This window comes from Eubalaena glacialis, chromosome 5, assembly GCF_028564815.1.
Source record: "Eubalaena glacialis isolate mEubGla1 chromosome 5, mEubGla1.1.hap2.+ XY, whole genome shotgun sequence".
NCBI lineage: Eukaryota > Metazoa > Chordata > Mammalia > Artiodactyla > Balaenidae > Eubalaena > Eubalaena glacialis.
In genome coordinates, this window is record NC_083720.1 from 120,004,882 (window position 1) to 120,025,423 (window position 20,542).

Sequence of the window (20,542 nt, forward strand, 5' to 3'; positions counted from 1 at the left end):
CAGATTTTCTCCTTTTCCACTTTGTGATGGAGATGCAGACAAGTAATAAATTGGGCAAAAGGCAGATAGTAGAAGAAAATAATGAGAGAAGCAACCTGCAGAATTCACTCTCTGAGCTTCATGCCTGAATAACAGAGCTATAGATCTACACACAGAGGCATTCTCAGCTCAGACAACTGACTGTGCATCTCTAATAATGTCTTAAAAGATTCTTTGAATGATTTATTCTTTAAAATACCATTTCTGGTTTTTTTTTTTGGTAGTCCAAAATGACCACCCTGCCCCCACTGCCCATGACACGCCCAAAGCTTACGGCCTTAGCCAGACAGAAGCTGCCATGTTCCCCGAGAACAATTCCAAGGTACGTGACCCTGGCTTTCATTTTTTTTTCCTACGGAACGAATTTCTTGCAGTAAAAAATGTAAATAGCATATCTCAGAAAACAAAATTGTTTAAAAACAAAAGTATATTGTTATATTCAGAATATTCAAATTTGCTGTTTCAGAAAGATTGATGAACCTCATTCAAAGATTAAGAATGTATTTATTTAGCAGGCTAGCACTCATTTGATCATTTTATTTTCTATTACCATTATATTGTGCTTCCTGTAAAGCTTTGGAAATACATTTCCTTTTTAAAATACGTGTAGAGAATTGAAAGCAGAAGCTTTAGACATGAAAGATGTATGGCATCTAAACCACAAGGTCCCAAGCACTGATTTCTGTTTTGGAGGAAGGACGACACAGTCTTACTACCGGGGAAACTGGCAGGCACGATTTAGCTCCTGAAATGATCCTGGGGCTTGAAAATGCATCATCGAACCACCACTGCCTGTGAATGTCTGCTGAGCCTGGAGTTTTCAACTGCAGCCGAAAAACTGCAGGGCAGGAACTTGATGTATTTTATCATAATTATGAATATTAACTAAGATTGTGTTATTTAGAAATTTCCACTTATAGTTTTATTGATTTTTAGTAATGCACATATTATTTATCAGTATAAACCTATATATAGGATAGGTGGATGTGGAGAAAAACCCATTTACTTAAGAATGCAGAGTATTTTAATGTGTGTTCCCTGCCTCTTTCCATTCAAGAAAATTAAAACCTATATATAGGTTTGATTTTTTTTATGCTTACCTTTCAATTCCTACAAGGCATAATGATCAAAGTATTATGAGACTACTTTGTTCATACCTCATTTTTGGTATTTCTGGCAAAAACCAAAGCCCCTGGACCAAAATAAATACATTCAGCTAAACTACCATCAAAGTTCTTTGGTAATAGAATTGAAAACTGTAGAAATTGTAAAATAGAAGTGTATAAAATTGTAATTTTATTTTCAAATAATGTGAAAAACAGAAAATTTTCAATAGATGCATAATTCCAGTATATACATTCTTATTTTCCATTTTCCTTTTGAATAATGTGAAATATTTACAAAATCTGAAATAGCTAGCTTCTTCTTCCTGTCTTTTGTAATAATTGAGATTACATTTTCTTTTCAACACGAGCAAAAACATAGCCCAGTCTCACATCCCTAGAATAAGAGAGATTTTAAAGAAAAAAATTTTTATATTCATTTTATTGAAGAAAAACATTTTTATCATAACCATTTAAGGCAAAGCTTTGTATCAACATTCTCCATTAGCTTCTGAATAAAAAGGTATCTGTGTATCCCATACTCCTATTGTCATAAGATGTTCATAGTCTGCTTATTTTTAAAGGTGCCAGGTGTATGAAGATTGAACACACTACATGTGTAATATATTTCTCATTAAAGTCTTCTTAAAATCTCTTTCACCTTGAACTTTTAATAATAATTTGAGTTTTATGTGTGATTTTAAAAACCCCTCAAACAGCATGTCAGAGCAAAATTCTGTAATGTTTGCAACCAATAATTTTAACACATTTGTATCAAGTATTCTTAGTTCAAGATCCTGTGCCAAACAGAATCTGACTTCTGTAGCTGGAAAGTTATATCGTGAGAGAACGTGAGTAAAGTGGAAGATCTTATAATGCTTTGAGGAGAAAACCCCATTTACTTAAGAATGCAGAGTATTTTAATGTGTTGGTGTTTTATTTGTTTACACACTGAGGTTAGTATTCTTCGCATTCAAGAAAATTAAAATTTTGAAATTATCAATGAACAACCTAACTCTATAGCTCTTGCAGAACATTTATTATCTATGATATTATCCCCAAAATATTTCTGTTCTTCTGGTGGCATTTTATATGTTTGGTAGCTTTTCAACTCGATTTAAGGCAGTGCTTTATTATTTCTTTCCATTTCATTTAGGTCTCAGTTGATCAAAGAAAAAGACGACATAGATCATTATCTGGAGGTGAATTTCAAAGGATTGTCAAAAGAAGAGGTTGCTGCGTAAGTATATACCCCTTAAAGGTACTTTAATATAAAGTTTGTTTATTTTGTCTTGATTCTTTATTGAAATTTCAATTTTCCTGTGCAGTCCACTTTTTCATTGGAACATAGCATTTAAAAATTAAAGCTCATATTAAATAGTGATAAATCATGTCTATTGATCTTACACATATCTGTCTTTAATTTTATGAGTTTCAAAATTCTCATATTTACCAAGATATTATACTGTCGTATTTGCAATATTTTAGTTAAGTCTGTGTCATTAATTGCTTACTAACTTCCATTTTAAGGTATATTGCCTCCATGGGGGAGAAAAAAACACTTTAAGAGAAGGATTCGTATATCTTTTTTTCCTGGTGATTTAAAAAATAATCCCTTACTAATGTATATTCTCTCTCCCATCAAGAACCCACGAAAAGAATTAATGGATCATAGTTTATTGGTTAATTTAAAAATAATTCTAAATTGTCTGGATTTATTTTTTTAATGAACAGAGTAAACTTTGCCATTTTACGGCTAGTCAGAACCTAATTTATGATCTGAGTAAAAACAGTATAAAAATCCATGTAGGTTAGTGAGAAATAAATAGAAACCTAGAATAATAGCTAAACAGGTTTAATATTTCTTATCTATAGACTTGGTGACTCTGTTATCAGATTTTTATATGTAATTATTGACAAATAGAAATCTTATATATGCACATGCATCTTATGGAATTCATTAAATGATTCAACTATTCAACTATTCAAAAATATTTTATACAATAAATGCTTTTAAAAGATTGTCTCTGCTCATGTTGCCTAGTGCTATGGGATTCCACTGACAGGGTATTCCTATTGATGGTTTTGGTATAGGTTTTCACATAGTCTAAAATTCTAAGTCTCTTGATATATTTCATTAGATAATTGTCAGTATGCATATAGCATGGAAAAATGGAATAGTTCATTCTATCAGTAGCTACTTTATTTTATAGAGTGACAAAATTTATAGTAGCTATAATCGCTGTCTTCCTTGGAGTTCTGTTGACTGCCAAGTGTAATATCTGGGATCTTTGGCTTTTAACTGCTATTCCAATTGCTAATTCATTAGCTTTCCATGGTAGCCTGTTGGACAAAATTAAAGGTCAATGTTATCTGATGATACAATTCCTTCTTAAAAGAAAAATATATATGAGTGATATTTGCTTTCTGATTTAAATATAGTGATATCTAAATAGTTATAATTGGCTTAAGAATTAGGAATTAAATTTGGAATTAAACATATGCTTCACATATTTTAACAAATTAGACATCTATATATTTAAAATCTGCTTTCAGTCTGCACTGAAGAAAACATTATTATAAGACAATGCAAAATAGGCTATGTTAATGAGTGTTCTGTTACAAATATTATTTTTTTTCACTAAGGATATTACCAAATTGATTTCAAAACCATATTATGCTACAGAACACAAGTAACCCTGGGTAATTCTCACCCCTTACTGTTGAATTCTCCTTAAAGCTTCCTACACTTGAATACTTTTTTTATATCAAAGCTCAAAGATAGTGGGTACAAACCTTGGTAGGAAGGTAACTTGTACTTGGCTCACTATTATGCTCCTGATTGAATAGCATGTAAAGGAGAAAATTGATTTCAGCATCTCTCAGCAACACCCAGCAGGTGCCATGAGGAATTATGCATATTCCAAAGAATTTCTGTGTAAAACATTTTATCAGCCATTGAACTCTAAAAAGATAAATTGGTCAGCAAGCATTTATTAAGTGCCTACTTTATATCTAACACTAGGTTTTTCACAGAGGGGAAAACAATGTTATTTTAGTATAAAGTACTTGGTCTTATCCTTGTCTCTATTTGAAATAATACAAGCAGGAAATAAATATGCAATGAATGAGTTGCATATTTATACTGTGAGGTGCAGCCTAGAGGTCTGGAAAAAATCAGAGAAAACTAAGATGTTGGATAAAACTTGCCAAAGAAGACAGATTTTGAGTTTGACTCCCTATCTGTTAGCATTCCAAAATGATCAAACTGGTGTGTCACAGATCCTCAGTATACAAGAATATAAAGGGGAGAAATTGGTGGATCAAATTTCCAATCAGGCAAAAGCAATATCTAAGATATATCCTCAAATTCCTCTCTAAACTGCCTTATTCTTCCCTAAGATGATAACAGAAATATATACTTACATAATTCATGTACACTAGCTTTGATATCCTGTAATATGGATGTGTTCTTTGCCTAATCCCAGAATAACACTTCATCATCTACTCCAAAACATACCAACCTACTAATACGTAAACTCACACTCTGTGTCCCTCCTATTGCGATGGGTGGAGAGTTCCTGTTCTTGTCTAAGGATGATGTCTCTACTTGTGCTCTGGATACCATCCCCTCTTACTTGTTCCAAGACTTTCTCCACTAGTTAAATGTGTTTTCTTGCTACATCATCAGTTTCTCCTTTTCCATTGGAGCAATCTCACTAGCATTCGTTTCTACTCTAGTATCTCCCTTGACTTCTTATCCTCCTCCAGTTTCTACCCCATTTTTCTGTACCCTTCGCAGTAACCAGAAGCATTGTCTGCATCTTTCCACATCCCATTCTTACCTCAATTGACTCTAAATAGGTTTCCAGACCCAGAACTCACTGAAATCTGTTTACTGTGACTGGTGTCCTCCATTTTTATCACATCTAATGGTCATGTTTCTGTTCTCATCTTGCTTGATGTCTTCACATTATTTGATAGAGATGAATACTCTCTCCTTGAACATTCTGTGCTTGTGGCTTCCAGGATGCCATGTTCTATGGTTTTCCTCCAAACTCTTCAACTATGCTGCCTTCAGTCTCCTTTGCTGGCTGCTTTTCTGTTTTCAAACTCTCAGTGGTGGATTGTTCTAGGGGTGGGTCTTTGACCCTCTACTCCAGCTACACTCTCTACCTGGATCTAGTCCTATAGCTTTAAATACAAGCAATACCTGATGGCTATCACATTTATAAATCCAGCCCTGACCTCTCCATTAAGCTTCAAATTTTTATATCCAACTGCCTCCTTGACATATTTACTTGGATTTTTAATACGCATTCCAAGGCTAACATGGCCCCTTGTTAGGGGACTCTTGCTTTACCTCTGCTGCCCCTCACACTCCCCCCTCCTAATATCCCTCCCCCAGTCTTCCCTCAGTTCAGTAAATGGTACCAAGGCAGCCTTGAGTTTCACCTTGCCTTCACCACCACTCCCCCATCTAATCCATCAGTATGTACTATCAGATATAACTCCAAAACTTATCCTGGGTTCATCTATTCTCTTCATTGCATAGTCACCAGCATCTCTTGCCAAGATCACTAGAAGAGTCTCCTACTTGCTCTTCTAATATCCCCTTGAATTCCACCAAAATTCAGCCACCAGAATGACCTTTTAAAAATTAGATCATGGGGACACTCACCTGTTTAAAACCCTCCAAGAGCTTCGCATTGGTCTTATGATAAACTCTAAACTCTTCATCATGGCCTAAAGCTGTGTGTGATTTGGGCTTTGCTGACCTCTCTGGCCTTATCCCCCATTCTCCCTACCACTCACTCCTTTCAGTGTGGCCTTACTGCTGACACTTCTTGTCATGCAGGTGTCACCTTGAATGTGACCTCAGTCTGCTATTCCCTGACCCCATAATCAAGGAGCCCTCACCCCACACACACTTATTCCCTGTCAAATCACCTGGGTGTATTTCTGCAGTCATCTGGTCCTCATCTTCTGTTGTGAGTTTGTATGTCAACTGTGTCATCCCTAGTGGAATGTATGCTCCACAGGACAGGAACGTTGTCTGTGTGTATGCCACTGTGTCCCCAGGGCTTAAACAGGGCCTGGCACTCGGGTGGAGCTCAATAACTTGCTGTTAAATGAATAAATTAGTGAAGAATAAATGTCGGATTACCAACACCATGGAATAGGTATCCTGCTGTGAATATTTTTTGATTACAACATTTTTTAGTTCAGTGTTGTAGGTAGCTAGTTTAACTGTTGTGTTGAGGAAGTTTAATTCCTCAAAAGTGTTATATGTTTACAAGTAAGAGTATAAACTTTGAGTAATTGAGCAAGACAAGCTAAAGTAGTTGTTACTGGAATGGTCAAACCCAATTGATGGGGGATCATTTTACTTTGGAATGGGGTAAAACGGTTCAAAGGCAAAGGGCTTCTGAGTTTTTTATCATCCACATTTACAGAAGGAATTCTACTATGCTTTATTACTTTTTAAGTGACCAGATTATTGCTGTGCCTAATAGGTATATTTTTTTCAAACGTATTGTACTAAAGTACAACATATTTGACACTGGTAATTTTTTTTTTTTAATAAATTTATTTATTTATTTATTTTTGGCTGTATTGGGTCCTCGTTTCTGTGCTAGGGCTTTCTCCAGTTGTGGTGAACGGGGGCCACTCTTCATCGTGGTGCGCGGGCCTCTCACTGTCCCGGCCTCTCCCGTTGCGGAGCACAGGCTCCAGACACGCAGGCTCAGTAGTTGCGGCTCACGGGCTTAGTTGCTCCGCGGCATGTGGGATCTTCCCAGACCAGGGCTCGAACCCGTGTCCCCTGCATTGACAGGCGGATTCTTAACCACGGCGCCACCAGGGAAGCCCTGACACTGGTAATTTGACTTTCTTAGATAAGCTGTTGAATAGTCCATTGATAGTATTTAACTGGTCTTTAACAACTAAAGAAGGGCATGTTGTAGTTCTGTACTTTGTGCTTTTTTATTCTGTATTATATTATCAGAATGCATTATTTAAGTGATACTTAAAGTATCACTTATTATCATATCATAATTGCTTTGAGTAGCTAAGTAATAAAAGTGTCATTTATAGATTCAAATAAAATTTTCTGGGGGGCAGTTTTTACAGCTTTAGCTGTGTATATGAGGATACAAATAAGCAAAATTATCAAGGGACAGAGAATGTTAATCTGCTCAATATTATTTTCTGCTTCAGATATCGAGTTCTATTATACAGAAGAATAGATTTAGTTCAAAATTGTGTACATCTCTAAGATATTGCTTTCTTTCAGAATATCTTTCAGCGTCACCAGTTGGTGTTTACTGAGTGTCACTTGGGCAGCACAGCCTTTCTCTCCTGCCTTTGAACTGTATTATACTTACTCAGTTAAAGTAAATTAGCATTTTGCCCATCTTAGGTTTTCATCTTGAAAATATTCCAAAACTGTCTTCCAAAGGTGCTTTTACAAACTACAGATATACTTGTTATGAGCAAATTTAGCATTTGGATTTGCACCATGGTCAGGCACTCAAAGTATCTGTAACAAGGTGAAGATGTTTATTCAGGATATACTATTTCATGATAACATTATGGGAATTTAGGCCCCTTTAGGTGAGCTCTTCCTCTGCTTCATTCATCTTGTTTACTTTTGAATAATTTTGTGATATCATCTTGTTTTCTCTTCAAAACATTTTGTGTCTCTTTTAAAGTAATAAATTAAATTCCATGCAGAGGTTTGACAGTTAAACTTTCTGAAGATGCCAATTGCCGAATAAATGGTTACTTGACTAACAGGAATAGGCAGCAGAGAGAAGGAAAGGAAGATGACCCTTTTTCCTTCTAGGTAGCAAATTGGGTTGTAAGATCTTCTTCCTTATTCAAGAAAAAGAGACAGGATTTTGGTGTTCTGAAGTGGAGAGACAATTATTCTTTACTTTCTCCTGAATGTATAAAAAAAAGCAACAGCAGAGAATACACATGGGAACACAGGAGAGACGCCACTCCTTTTTTTTTTTTTTTTTTTTTTTAATGGCTGTGTTGGGTCTTCGTTTCTGCGCGAGGGCTTTCTCTAGTTGTGGCAAGCGGGGGCCACTCTTTATCGCAGTGCGCGGGCCTCTCACTCTCGCGGCCTCTGTTATTGCGGAGCACAGGCTCCAGACGCACAGGCTCAGTAATTGTGGCTCACGGGCCCAGTTGCTCCGCGGCATGTGGGATCTTCCCAGACCAGGGCTCGAACCCGTGTCCCCTGCATTGGCAGGCAGATTCTCAACCACTGCGCCACCAGGGAAGCCCGCCACTCCTTTTTATTTGTATTATTTACTTACTTATTTACATTCTGATACTGTCTTCCACAGCAGCTCTCTAAGATGTGAAACTAGGAAAGAAAAATATTTTTGACAATAAATTTTTTAAAAAGAATATTGATATCAATAAGTTTACAATTTGGGAATTTAAAAAAATGCAGTTGAAAGGCACTTTTAAAAATTGTTTAATAAGTGCAAAAAAGATCTCAAATTTACACCAAAGCCAAGTCTAAATAAATACGAAAGGAGGAAAGATTTCAAATGTCAACGGAACACAGAAATCCCAATTTCTTAGGCATTTATGTCTTTATGTTCTTTAAAAGTTTGCTTTAACAGCTGCATAGCACAGGGAGATCAGCTCAGTGCTTTGTGACCACCTAGAGGGGTAGGATAGGGAGGGTGGGAGGGAGATGCAAGAGGGAGGGGATATGGGGATATATGTAAACATATAGCTGATTCACTTTGTTATACAGCAGAAACTAACACAACATTGTAAAGCAATTATACTCCAATAAAGATGTTAAAAAAAAAGTTTTCTTTAAAATATTATTTTCACATATGGTGTTTAAACTTATCAGCTCTAAATAGACCTAAAGAAATCTTTGTAAGGGAAAAGCATAGGAATCATGACATTGCAGCTCTGGCTGTTAGGGGAGATGATTTCTTCCTCAGCTGGAAATTTGGCTTTGCTACTTAATACTTCTGTAATTTTTTGCAGATTACCTGACTTTGCTAATCTTTGATTTCCACAACTATTTGGAGACCATAATAATAATAGGACATTCTTGTGGAAGTTAAAAGAGATTCTCTATATGAAACACATGTAGACAATTCTCACTTCAGCTATTATCGTTAACTGTCATTGATCATTTTTCTTTGGCTTTTAAAAGTTATAATGTAAATATCCTAAATATTTTGCATTAACTTTGTCTTGATTTAGGTAGTAATATTAATTTATCATTTTTCTTTAAATATGTTTTAAAGAAACAATAATAGAAACAAAGAAACAAAGTAAATAAGTAAATATGTTTTAAAGAAAGTAAATATGTTTAAATATTTACTTTGTGCTAGGTATCATAGTCATCATGTTTAGAAGACAAAGTTTTTAGTGAGATACATTTCAAACAGTAATGCTAACTAATGAGGGGAATTTTTTTTTAATTTCAATTTATTGTAAACTTTTCAGAAAATTTTTATGCTGTACTAAACAATATAATTTGCAGAGCCCACTGAGCTATTGCAAACAGTTTTTTAAAATGTTTATAAATTGCTTAAACTTATTGTTACTACCATAAGATTGCTTTAAGTATAAACCTACTGCTTTAGAAATGTGTAGAATATAGCCAGAGAATGTGACTTTTCCTACAATAGCTCATAAACCTGGAAGTGCATAATGGCACTCTATTTAGAAATCATTTGGGAAATTTAGTAATGAAGAACAAAGTGATAAAAAGGGATAAGCACCCAGGTACTACAGAGGTTGAATCAGCTGGAATTAAAAGTGGGGTGAACAATGACCAAGCCACATCATGCATAATTCATGGGGCAAGATGATTTTACTATGTTGAGCTTTGTTTCTGATATTGTGTTCTGTCCATATTAAGAAAAGCTTGCATGGGAATATCCGAAACTAATTTGACTCTTTCCCATTCTCTGTTATGGTTAAAACATAATCCTCAAAATGTTGATATTGCTGCAATTCTATAAAAATCATCCCCCTAACTCATATCCATACCCTATTCTGTTTTCCATGTTGGAAAATGGAGATATTATAGTAAACAGTGTCATCTCAGTACTTAAAGTAAAATCAGATTATGGGCTCACAAGTACTCTTTTGCTTTCCTAGGGCTTGCAGTATCCTCAAGTTTCTTCCATGTTGTAGCATTTGTAACAATTTCCTTCCTTTTTAAGGCTGAATAATATTCCATTGTATGTTTATATTTCGCTTATCCATTCATTTGTCAATGGACACTTGGGCTGCTTCAGTGTTTTACCTATTGTGAATAATGTTTCCTGTGAACACGGGTGTATAAATATCTCTTTAAGACCCTGTTCTCAATTCATTTGAGTATATACCCAGGAGTGGAATTACTGAATAATTTGATAACTTTATTTAAAATTTTTTGAGAACCACCGTTCTGCCACCACAATGGCTGTACCATTTTTCATTCTCACCAACAATGCACACGGGTTCCAGTTGCATCACATCTTCACCAACATTTATCGTTTTCTGCTTTCATGCTGGTAGCCATCATAATGAGTGTGAGGGGTATCTCACTGAGATCTTGATTTACATTTCTCCAGTGATTAGTAATGTTGAGCATCTTTTCATGTGCTTATTGGTCCTTTGGATCTCTTCTTTGGAGAAATGTTTATTCAAGTCCTTTCTGTTTTTGAATTGAGTTGTTTGTTTTTTATTATTAAGTTTTAGGAATACTTCTATATTCTGGATATTAATTCTTTATCAGATATGTGATTTGCAATTATTTTCTCCTAGTCCATTGATTTCCTTTCACTCTGTTGATAGTATCCTTTGATGACAAAATTTTTTTAATTTCATGAAGTCTAATTTGTCTGTTTTTTCTTGTGTTGCCTGTACTTTTGTTTTCATATCCAAGAAATCATTGCCAAATCCAAGATTTTTATACTTTTTAGCTACTGTGTTTAGGTCTTTGATCCATTTTGAGTTAATTTATGTCTATAGTGTTAGGTAAGCATCCAACTTCATTCTTTTGCATGTGAATTTCTAGTTTTCCCATCATCATTTGTTGAAAAAAACTGTCCTTTCCCCTTTGAATAGTCTTAATACCCTTGTCAAAAATTGTTTGACCATATATGTGAAGATTTATTTCTGAGCTCTCTATTCTATTCCTTTGGTCTATATGTTTGTCTTTATGCCAGTACCACACTGATTACTGTAACTGTGTAGTAGTTTTGAAATCAGGAAGTGTGAGTCCACCTTTTTTCTTTTTCAAGATTATTTTGGTTATTCAGGTCCCTTGAAATTACATATGAATTTTAGAATGAATTTTTCTACTTCTAAAAAAATTGTCATTGGTATTTTGATAGGGATTGCATTGAATCTGTAAATTGCTTTAGGTAGTATTGACATCATAACAATATTAAATATTCTAATCCAAGAACATAAGATGTCTTTTTATTTATTTATGTCTTCTTTAATTTCTTTCAGCAATGTTTTATAGTTTTCATTGCACAGGTCTTTTACCTCCTTGGTAAAGTTAATTCCTGAGTATTTTATTTTATTATTTTTGTTATTGTAAGTGGAATTGTTTTCTTAATTTCCTTTTCAGATTATTTATTCTTAGTGTATACATATACTACTGAATTTTGAATGTTGATCTTGTATCCAGAATTTGTTATTACTTTGCTGAATTTGTTTATTAGTTCTAATAGCTTTTTGTGGAATCTTTCAAGTTTTCGACATATAAAATCACAACAGCTAGAAACAAGATAATTTTACTTCTTCCTTTCCAGTTTTAATGCCTTTTATTTCTTTTTCTTGCCTAATTGCTCTAAGTACTGTGTTGAATAGAAGTGATGAAACTGGGCCTTCTTGCCTTGTTTCTAATCGTAGAGGAAAGCTTTCAGTCTTTCACTATTGAGTATGATGCTCACTGTGAGTTTTTCATATATGGCTTTTGTTATGTTGAGGCAGTTTCCTTCTATTCCTAATTTGTTGAGTATTTTATCATGAAAGGGTATTTAATTTTGTCAAATAATTTTTCTGCATTGAGATGATCATATGGTAATTTTTTCTTCATTCTGTTAATATGATGTATTACATTGACAAGTATTAGTATGTTGAACCATCCTTGCATTCCAATTGGCCATGACGTATAATCCTTTTAATATGCTGCTGAATTCACTTCACTAGTATTTTGTTGAATTAATGTTCATAAGAGATCTTTGTCTGTAGTTCTCTTTTCTTGAGGTATTTTTTTTTCTGGCTTTGGTATCAGGGCAATGCTGGCCTAATAGAACGAAATAGGAAGTGTTCTCTCCCATTCAGTTTTTTGAAATGTTTGAGAATAATTGGTGGTAGTCCGTTACATTTTTGGTAGAATGAATCAGTGAGGCCATCATCCAGGGCTTTTCTTTGTTGGGAGATTTTTGATTACTGACTCATTATCCTTACAAGTTATAGGTCAGTTCAGGCTTATTATTTCTTCATGATTCAGTCTTGGTAGGTTTTGTTTCTAGGAATTTGTCCATTTCATTTAGGTTATCCAATTTTTTACACAGAGTTGTTCACACTGCTCTCTAATAATCCTTTTTATCTCTAAAATTGGTAGTAATGTCCCTACTTTCATTTCTTTCTTTTTATTGGAGTATAGTTGCTTTACAATGTTGTGTTACTTTCTGCTGTACAGCAAAGCCTACTTTCATTTCTGATTGTAGTACTTTGAGTCTTCTCTGTTTTTTTCTTAGTTGATCTAGCTAAAGGTTTCTCAATTTTGTTGATCTTCTCAAAGAACCAACTTTTGTTTTCATTGAGTTCTTTTTCTATCCTCTATTTCATTTATCTCTGCCCTAATCTTTATTATTTTTTTTCTTCTGAAATCTTTGGGTTTAGTTTGTTCTTTTCCTAATTCATTAAATTGTAAGGTTAGAATGTTGATTTGAGATCTTTTTGTTTTTAAATGTTTTTTAAAAGATCTTTCTTTTTTATAAATTTAAGCATTTATAGTTATAAATTTCCCCTTTAGCACTGCTTTCACTGCATTCCATAAGTTTTGCCATGTTGTGTTTTCATTTTCATTCATCTCTAAGTATTTTCTAATTTCCCTTGTGATTTCTTCTTTGATCCATTGGTTGTTTAAGAGTGTGTTATTTAATTTCCACAATTTGTGAATTCTCCAGTTTTCTCTCCCTTAATGACTACTCTAGTTGTGGCCAAAGAAGATACTTTGTGTGATATCTATCAAGACTTAATTTTTGGCCTAATATATGGTCAATCCTGGAAAATGTCCTGTGTGCCCTTGAGAAGACTGTGTATTCTGTCATTGTTGGGTAGAGTGTTCTGCGTATATCTGTTACATCTAGTTGGTTTATTGTATTGTTCAAGTCCTCTGTTTTCTTACTTATCTTCTGTTTGGTTGTTCTATCCATTATTGAGAGTCAGGTATTGAAATCTCCAGCTATTATTGTATAACTGTCTATTTCTCTCCTCAATTCTGTCAATTTTTGCTTTATTTATTTTGATGGTCTCTTATTAAGTGCATCAACGTTTATGACAGTTGTATCTTCTTCCTGTATTGAATCTGTTATTAATATATTACAGCCTCCTTTGTCTCTTTTAGCCCTTTTTTAATTTCAAGTCTATTTTGTCTGACATTAGTATAGCCACCCCTACTCTCTTTTTGTTACTATTGGCATGAAATATCTTTCCCCATCATTTCATTTTAACCTATTTGTGTCTTTGGATCTAAAGTGAGTGTCTTGTAGACAGCACATAGTTGGATCACTTTTTTTATTCATTCTGCCAGTCTCTGTCCTTTGATTGGACAGTTTAATCCACTTACATTTAAAGTAATTACTAACAAGGAGGGACTTCTGTCACTTACTATTTGTTTTTTATGTACCTTATATCTTCTTTGTTCCTCATTTCCTGCATTACTGTATTCTTTTATGTTGATTTTTTTTTGTAGTGAAACCTTTGAATTCCCTTCTCATTTCCTTTTGTGTATATTCTGTAACTATTTTATTTGTGGTTGCCATGGGGCTTACATTTGATATCCTAAAATTATAACCTCTGTTTTGAATTTATACCAGTTTATCTTCACTAACATACAAAAACTTTGCTTCTTGAGAGCTCCATTCCTACCTCTTTTGATTATTGATGTTGTAAAACTACATCTTTATACATTTTGCATCCAAAAAACAAACTAATCATTTTGTTATTAAAAGGCTTTATTTTTTTAGAGTTTTAGGTTCACAGCAAAACTGACAGGAAGGTATAGAGATTTACAGATACCCTCTGCTCCCACACATACATTAATAATTGTTTTTTTAATGCTATATCCTAAATTATGTAGAAAACAACATGTGGAGTTACAAATCAAATATACAATACTGCTAGTTCTTAGAATAATTATTTTTATACATGCATTAGTCTCTTAAATTATGTAGAAAACAAAATGTGAAGTTACCAACTATTGTTACAAAAATACTAGCTTCTATAATTGACTATGTGTCTACCTTTACTGAGACTTTTATTTCTTCATATGACTTCAGGTTACTCTTTTTCAACCTGCAGGACTCCTTTTAGCACTTCTTGCAGGGCAGGTCCAGTAGAAATAAAGTTCCTCAGCTTTTGTTTATCTGGGAATGTTCTTAATTTCTTCCTCACTTTAGAAGGACAATTTTGCCAGATGTAAGATTATTGGTTGACAGTTTTTTTCTTTTAGCATTTTGAATATATAATTCACTTCACTGTACAGTAGAAACTAACACAACATTGTAAAACAACTGTACCCCCCCAAAAAAAAAAAAAAAAAAGACCCTGCTTTCTGGCCTCCAAAGTTTCTAGTGAGAAATCTGCTTAAAACCTTATTGAGGATGCTGTGTATGTGATGAGTTGCTTCTCAATTGCCGCTTTAAAGATTCACTCTTTGTCTTTGCCTTTGGGAGTTTGATTATAATGTGTCTCAGTGTGTATCTCTTTGAATTTTCCTACTTAGAGTTTGTTGAATTTCTCAAATATTTATATTCATGACATTTATCAAACTTGGGAAGTTTTCACCATTTTTCTTAAAAGTATCTCTGTTCTCCTCCTGGGACTCCCACAATGCATATGTTGGTCTATTAAATTGAATATATAAATTTGCAGGAAATATTTTTCCTCTATTATTTTTAATTAGATTATTTGGAAATTTTCAAAATTTTGTATTGGGATGAGTCTCTGAGATCATTTTAAATACTCTGTACTTTGAGCTGCGAGGCATGTGTTTATAAATACACATATGTTTATAAATAAATATATATAGTGTGTATTTGTATGTATGTATGGAGCCATGGCTACTTTGCTCACATGTGCATCCTCAGTACTCATACAGTGCTCGGCTCACGGGTGTTGGGGCAATTGATGAATGGGGATCTTTTACCCCTTTGTAGCCTTATATGTGTGCTCTGCCTGAAATGCCCTTCTCCTTCTCCCATGCCTTGTGTACTTGATAAACTTCTCTACCAGCCTCAGCTTAACTGTTTCTTGCCCTGTGAGGCCTCCTTTGATCCATCCTCACTCACATGGTAAGAGTTCAGAGTGCCTGCTTGCACTCTCTTAATAGCCATTGACAATCATGTACATGTGTTTTGTTTTTTTTCCTTCCTGATTAATGTTTAAAAATCTAAGACTGTGGTCCATTAGTGGGTAGTGATTATGACCCATGAGTTTGGGTATCATGGTAAGCATTTAAAATATGAAAGACTATAGTAAAATAGAATTAGAAAGGGGTTCATTACATAGAGCGGGTTGCCAGATGTAATGAAATAGAGCATGGGTTCTAAAACCAGACTCCCTGGACTCAAACCCAGCTTTATACTTACTAACAAGGTAACTGGTCAACTTTGGCCAAGTTACTTAACCTTTCTGTGCCTCAGTTTTCTCATGTAAAAAAATAGGGGTAACAATAAGAGGGCCTGGCTTATGGAATGGTTATGAGGATTAATTGAGTTAATATTTACAAAGATATCAGAACATTTTGAGTATTAGTGTTTTTAAGTTTTGTTTCATATGTGAAATATGTATGTACATGTACTGAATTGCAATGTAAAATGTGTTTCTTGTTGTGAATTGCCATAAGGAAAGGATTCTGCTCTAGACTCAGAGTTCTTTGAAAGCAGTGTTTCATTCTCCTTTAAGATTCTTCTGACTTACATAAAATAATGCTTTATTTCTTGTTAACTTTCTTTCTGGAGAGGATTGAAGAAACTTAAAATTAATGTTTTATATTACATAGCTGTCAGATTATATATAGAAAATGAAAGGCAAATAAAGGAAAAGTATATAAATATACTCCCCATCAGGGTTAATATAGTTCCACTGAAGAAACATTAAATTTCACTCTGAACTTCTGGGCAGACTGGGCAAAAAGGGAGATGTGATGGACTAGAGAATCCTCATTACCCGATGAAAGGAAGCATATCAGTTCTTCAAGAGAGATAAGCTTTTTCCTGATACTAAATTCCAAAAGGAAGTTATCACATGATCTTATATAAGAAAAATGGAGCAATATAATAAAACTTTGCACACCTAATGAACAATGAAATGAATGTATAGACAGCTTGTCATAAATATTACGTCTCTTAGCCAGGTTTTATTTTAGGTCAAATAGTAATGGGTAAGACCTATTACATTAATACTGTGTGCTGGTCTGTGTTTTTAGTGATCCTCGCAATAAACCTAGAAATAAACCTTGTTATTACTTCCAGAGACCAAGGCATAGGGAGATTAAGTACTTTGACCAAGGCAATCTAATGTTATAAAGAAGCAGAAACAATGAGACAGAAAAAATGATTCATAGAGAGGAAGGAATGAACAAGCTAGAAAGAAAATGAATCAGGCATAAATCAGAGATCAGATTTCTAGACTCCTCGTGAATTCCCAGTACTGTTATGGATCTAGAACCTCTCTCTGGGTTCACCTCGTAAGGACCCAGTTATTCTATAACCCTGACTCATATTTCCATAAAATCCCCTTAAGCTTGTCTGAAACAATCCCTTATCCTACAGCCAGTGTAGCCACAGAAGTACATTGCTGAATGAGGCAATTGTCTTAAAAGTTTAGTTTAGGGGTTTTTCCATTTCAAGATCAAGATGGATGGCTAAACACATTTCCTTCCTATATTTGAAATGACCACTCAAAAGTCCAAAAGATAGTAAATTCTTAACATGATAGGAAAGGAAGAAAAATGAGAGATTCCAAGATTTTCAGAAATACATTTTCAGAAAGCAGTTGGAATATTACCAGGGATAAAAAGTAACATTTCATAATGATACAAGAAGTTGGTTCATCAAGAACACATAATCCTAAATGTTTGTGTTCCTATGACAGAACTTCAAAGTAATAAAACAAAAACTGATAGAAGGAAAAGGAAAAACAGACAAGTCCGCAATTATAGTTGGAGATTCTAACACCACTCTCTCAATAATTGATTAAAAAAACACTAGAATATTGAAGACTTGAACAATACCATTGATTAGCTTAAATAATTGGCATTTACATACATTCCACCAAACAACAGCAGAATACACATTATTTTCAAGTGCACATGGAACACTTTTCAAAGGAGATGATATTCTGAGCCATAAAACAAACTTCAATATACTTAAAAGGATTTAAATCCTAAAAATTATTTTCTCTTACAAAAATGGAATTAAATTAGAAATAATGGCAGGAAGATCTCTGAAAAATCCCCACAAATTTGGAAACTAGACAATGTATTTCTAAATAAACCGTAGATCAAAGAAGAAATCAAGGCAAATTAGAAAATCCTTTGAACTGAATTAAAAAAATATGGCATATCAAAATTGGTAGGATGAAGCTAAAGCAGTGCTTAAAGGGAAGTTTATAGCATTAAAATGTTTATATATGAAAAATAGAAATGTCTAAAGTTATTGCCCTAAGTTTTCATTTTAAAAAACTAGAAAAAAATTAAACTGAAAATAGAGAAAAAGGAGTAGTAAAATGGGGGCAGAAAACAGGAAAACAGTAGAGAAAATCAATGAAACTAAAAACTGCTTCTTTGAAAAGATCAGTAAAGTTGATCAATCATTAGTCATAATGATCAGAGAAAAAAAAAGAAGACACAATTTACCAATTTCAGAAGTGAAAGAGGGGACACATCACTACAGATTACATAAATATTAAAATGCTAATTAGGAAGTAAACTTTATACTGGTAAACTCAACAACTTACAGAAATGGCTAAATTTCTTGAGAGACTGCCAAAATTCACTTAAGTAGAAATAGATATCGCAGTAGATTCACTAAACACATTGAATTAATAGTTTAAAAACTTCCCACAAAGAAAATTCCAGGCCCATTTTGCTTCACTGGTGAATTCTACCTAACATTTGGAAAAAAAAACCAAACCATCAATTTGGCACAAACTCTTCAATAAAATAGAAGAAACACTTCTCAACTCATTCTATGAGACCAGAATTATCCTGATACCAATACCAGAAAAAGTCATTACATAAAAAGAAAACCACAGAATAATAATATTCCTCATAAACAGTGATGCAAAAAAACCTTAAAAAGTAACAGTTGGCCTGAGCTCCTGTCAGGGAAGCTGGTGTACCATACAGAGTCCTTTTCATTTGGCATCAGTGCAAGGAATAGCCAGCTTGTGCTCTCCCAACCCATAAATCTCAGGATGAATCCTGCAAACAGAGGAAACCCAAATGTACTACCTATGTTAAGAAATTGAGAATTTCATTATTATGAATAGACAAATAGCCTCTGATATTTGAGAAAATATTACAATACAAAAGAAAAAAAGATGAACAAAGAGAACACTCAATGTCAGCTGAAACAAAGTTTCTATAGGGAAAAGAGGAACTTTGAGAGATTTCTAATTTCTTTCCTTACAGATGTTGTAGAAAAATCTTACATCCCTCAAATGTAACCTGATGCTATGAAATCATTTAAAGAAAAAGAATTCTTCAAAATTAAAGGTAGCTGAAATATTTTTTAAAACTCAAAGGAAACGATGGAAAAGAAAGATAAGGCTATCAACATGTAGAATAAAAACAGAAAAGATATAGAAAATATTTTGAAAGGCATAAGATACAGAACATAGTCCAGGTGGTGAATATTTATCCAAGAGAAAGAGATGAGAGAATGAATGATGATAGCTATATAGGTAGATATAGATGGACAGAGATAGGGATATGTATAGAGACATAGACATAGATATCTTAGACTGGAAAAAACCCACAGATCTTTGGGCTGTGACTACCAAAGTAACCAGAAAGGAAAGAACAACAACAACAACAAAAAAAAAAAAAGGAAAGAAAGAAAAAGGAAGAAAAGAAAAGAAAAAACCCACTTCGATACATCTTTATGACATTTCAGAATACTAAGTATACAGAGAGGATACTAAAAGCTTTCAGGGTTTGGGACAATGGTTGTCATCAAGAAACAAAGATCAGACTACCATCACAGTTGTCAACAATAACACTTGGTTCTATAAAAAAAGGAAGGATGTCTTTAAGATATGCAGAACAATTATTTTAACTTAGAATTCTGTACCCAGATAAACTATTAATCAAAACTGAGGGCAAAACAAAAATCTTTTCAGGTATAAGGACTGGAAAACATCTCTTCCTATGCAGTCTTTCTGGACCCTTCATCCCTGCCCCAAATGGCCACTTTAGAGTCTAGGGGAAAGAAAAGAGAATTCAAGAAAGAGGAAGCTAGGGGGCTAAGAAAAAAAGTAGGTAACTCAGAAGTTCAAAATGAATGTTACAAAGTTGCTTTAAAACTGTTGTGATTAAACACCTGAAAGTTCCTAGTGATAAAGGTTTAATATATATGTAACACATACATTAAGGTCAAGAAAATGATTAGGAAATTGAGATTTGTGTATCACTTAAATGTTCCATTAAATGTGGAAAGGTAATATAACATATGCTATCATCTATATTATTTATATACAAAAATAATAATATAGAAATATTAATATATAAAACATAAAACCAACAAAATTTGCAAATATATCAATTGTACCCAAAACTTTCTCCTGAATTGAAATGTCACTTCTATTAAATACCAAATTTTCATGTGTGTATACATACACATATACATACATATTCTGTTCCATTGATTTATTTGTCTTTTCTTGTGTCAGTGCCACAAATCATTTTATTAATATAGTTAAAATGTATTTTATATCTGGCAGACAGTCCCCCTCTTTGTTCCAAACGATCAGGTTTTTCTTGTACATTAACCATTTTATATGAATTTTAGAATTATCTTGCCAAGAGTCAGGAGAATATCATTGAGGTTTTATTAGGACTGCCTTGATTTTATAGGTTATTTTAGGAGAATTGGTATCATTAAAATATTGAG

General features: G+C 33.7%; 1 protein-coding gene across 1 annotated transcript in view; it reads left to right on the top strand.

Moving 5' to 3' along the window:
• The first annotated feature begins 269 nt into the window (after nt 1-269).
• TTC29 (tetratricopeptide repeat domain 29) overlaps nt 270-20,542 on the top strand; it is a 267,121-nt gene continuing 246,848 nt past the window's right edge. Inside the window, exons 1-2 of the mRNA XM_061191617.1 lie at nt 270-361; nt 2,299-2,382. Coding sequence (XP_061047600.1) covers nt 270-361; nt 2,299-2,382 — 176 coding nt within the window. The remainder of the gene's footprint in view (nt 362-2,298; nt 2,383-20,542) is intronic.